This window comes from Chrysochloris asiatica, unplaced genomic scaffold, assembly GCF_000296735.1.
Source record: "Chrysochloris asiatica unplaced genomic scaffold, ChrAsi1.0 scaffold00056, whole genome shotgun sequence".
Classification (NCBI taxonomy): domain Eukaryota; kingdom Metazoa; phylum Chordata; class Mammalia; order Afrosoricida; family Chrysochloridae; genus Chrysochloris; species Chrysochloris asiatica.
In genome coordinates, this window is record NW_006408574.1 from 4,364,875 (window position 1) to 4,366,824 (window position 1,950).

The following is a 1,950-nucleotide window of genomic DNA, read 5'->3' on the forward strand; positions in this document are numbered from 1 at the left end:
CCCAACAACATCCCCAACACCCACCCAACAACATCCCCTAACACCCACCCAACAACATCCCCTAACACCCACCCAACAACATCCCCAACACCCACTCAACAACATCCCCAGCACCCACTCAACAACATCCCCTAACACCCACCCAACAACATCCCCTAACACCCCTGAATATCCACCAACACCCACCCAACAACATCCCCTAACACCCACCCCACCAGTGTTCACTCAGCACCCACTCCATCAGCGTCCACTCAGCACCCACCCCACCAGTGTCCATTCTACCTCACATCCACTCTGCCAACAGTCAATCCCAGTAGCATCCATTCTACCTAGCAGATATTCAGTTCTTGACTATTGAGCCCCCTGTGAGTAGCCCACTTGTGATGTTTCTCCTGATACTGATTAGCCCTGTGGGCAGCAGGGTGTGGTCCATCTCCTGTGCAGCCAAGTCTAAGGAGTCAGTCCCCACATACCCACTGAAAGCATCAGGTGGTCCTTGCCCTAAGTGCAAGAGTGGTTCCCCTACCCACTCTCTCTTGAGCATGTGGGGCTACCTCCCACCTCTATGAGGTAATCCTTGGGGTCACAGGTGCTAAAGGGCCTTTTGAAGAGCAGGTAGAGGCCTTCTGGGGTCTTCTGTGCCCGAAGTAGCTGGTAATCCTGCTGGGAGTCCAGGTGGATTTGCCCCTTCTGGTCACTCCAGGCATCCTGCAGAGATAAGGCAAGCTGGTCATGGGAGTGGGCAGCCTGTGACCCCCTCCAGTAAATTACAGACCCTTCTGTCATAGTGTCTCCTTGGGGACACACTGGTTGGCCTGGGACCCCTCGACCCCACACTCTGTGGATTAGGGTCTGCACCTGGATTGGAACTGGTTCCACTTTCTGTACCAGGTTTCCTAGGGGCAACGAGAAAAGTTCTAATCCCTGCTTGTTTATTCCCTGGTCTTGAGCAGGCCTGTCAAACTTCCAGCCACCAGAGACTCACGGGAACCTGCTAGCAATGTAGATTCCCAGACCACTGAGGTGGCTCCTGGGAATGTGGATCATCGAGAAGCCAATGCATCCCCACGCTTGGGAAACAGGACCCTAAACACACTGTCCACTTCTCCAGGGAGGAGTCATGGGGTGGGAATAGAGGACATAAAGATGACACAGACATGGGGCCCTCCAGGGTCACGGTGTCCATTGGTACTGAGAGTGATCTCTGCCAAAAAGTGCGCATCCCGGACACCTTGCTTGCCTCCCCCTGTAGTACTCACCTCATGCTCAGATGGGTAAACTGAGGCTCGGGTGTGTGTGTGTGTGTGGGGGAGAATCAGGCCAGCTGGATACCCCACCCTCTTCTGAGCTGCTTCCCCAAAATTGGTCCCTCGGGTCTGGGACAGAATTGTCCCTGGGAGACAGTCAATGGGAGGGCAAGAGAGCCTCCCCAACAACCAGCTCCGTCCACCTTAAAAGGACTCAAGGGAGCCTTTCCTTTAGAGTTTGTCGAGTGTGTGTGTTTGTGTGTGTGTGTGTGTGTGTGTGTGTGTGTGCGTTGTAACTTTCCACTGTGAGTTGGATGAAGGTTCACAGAGCAGGTCAGATTTCCATCCAATGGTTCAGACACATTTTGTTTCATCTCATTGATTACAGTTCCCACAGTGGAACGTCCCTCATCCCGCTTTCACCCTGTGGTTTCCATTTCCATTCCTTCCTCTTTCCTAACCCTTCCGAAGTTTGTTCTTGGGTAAATGCTGCCCTTTTGATCTCAAATGGCTGTTTGATCTAAGGTGTTCGTACCTCCCTACCTGGTGTTAGCACTCCCCTTATAGACCTGTGCCTAAGGTGTTCCTACCTGCCTGCCTGGTGTTAGTGTCCTCCTTATAGACCTGTGTCTAAGGTGTTCCTACCTGCCTGCCTGGTGTTAGTGCCTGTTGCAGACCGTGTAAGACTGGTCAGAGGTTCGAG

General features: G+C 53.0%; 1 protein-coding gene across 1 annotated transcript in view; it reads right to left on the minus strand.

Annotated features, from left to right (window-relative positions):
- The window catches only part of DBH (dopamine beta-hydroxylase (dopamine beta-monooxygenase)), a 34,378-nt gene that overhangs the window by 28,759 nt on the left and 3,669 nt on the right, over positions 1 to 1,950 (minus strand). The window contains exon 2 of the mRNA XM_006863825.1: positions 562 to 708. Within this exon, the coding sequence (XP_006863887.1) occupies positions 562 to 708 (147 nt within the window). The remainder of the gene's footprint in view (positions 1 to 561; positions 709 to 1,950) is intronic.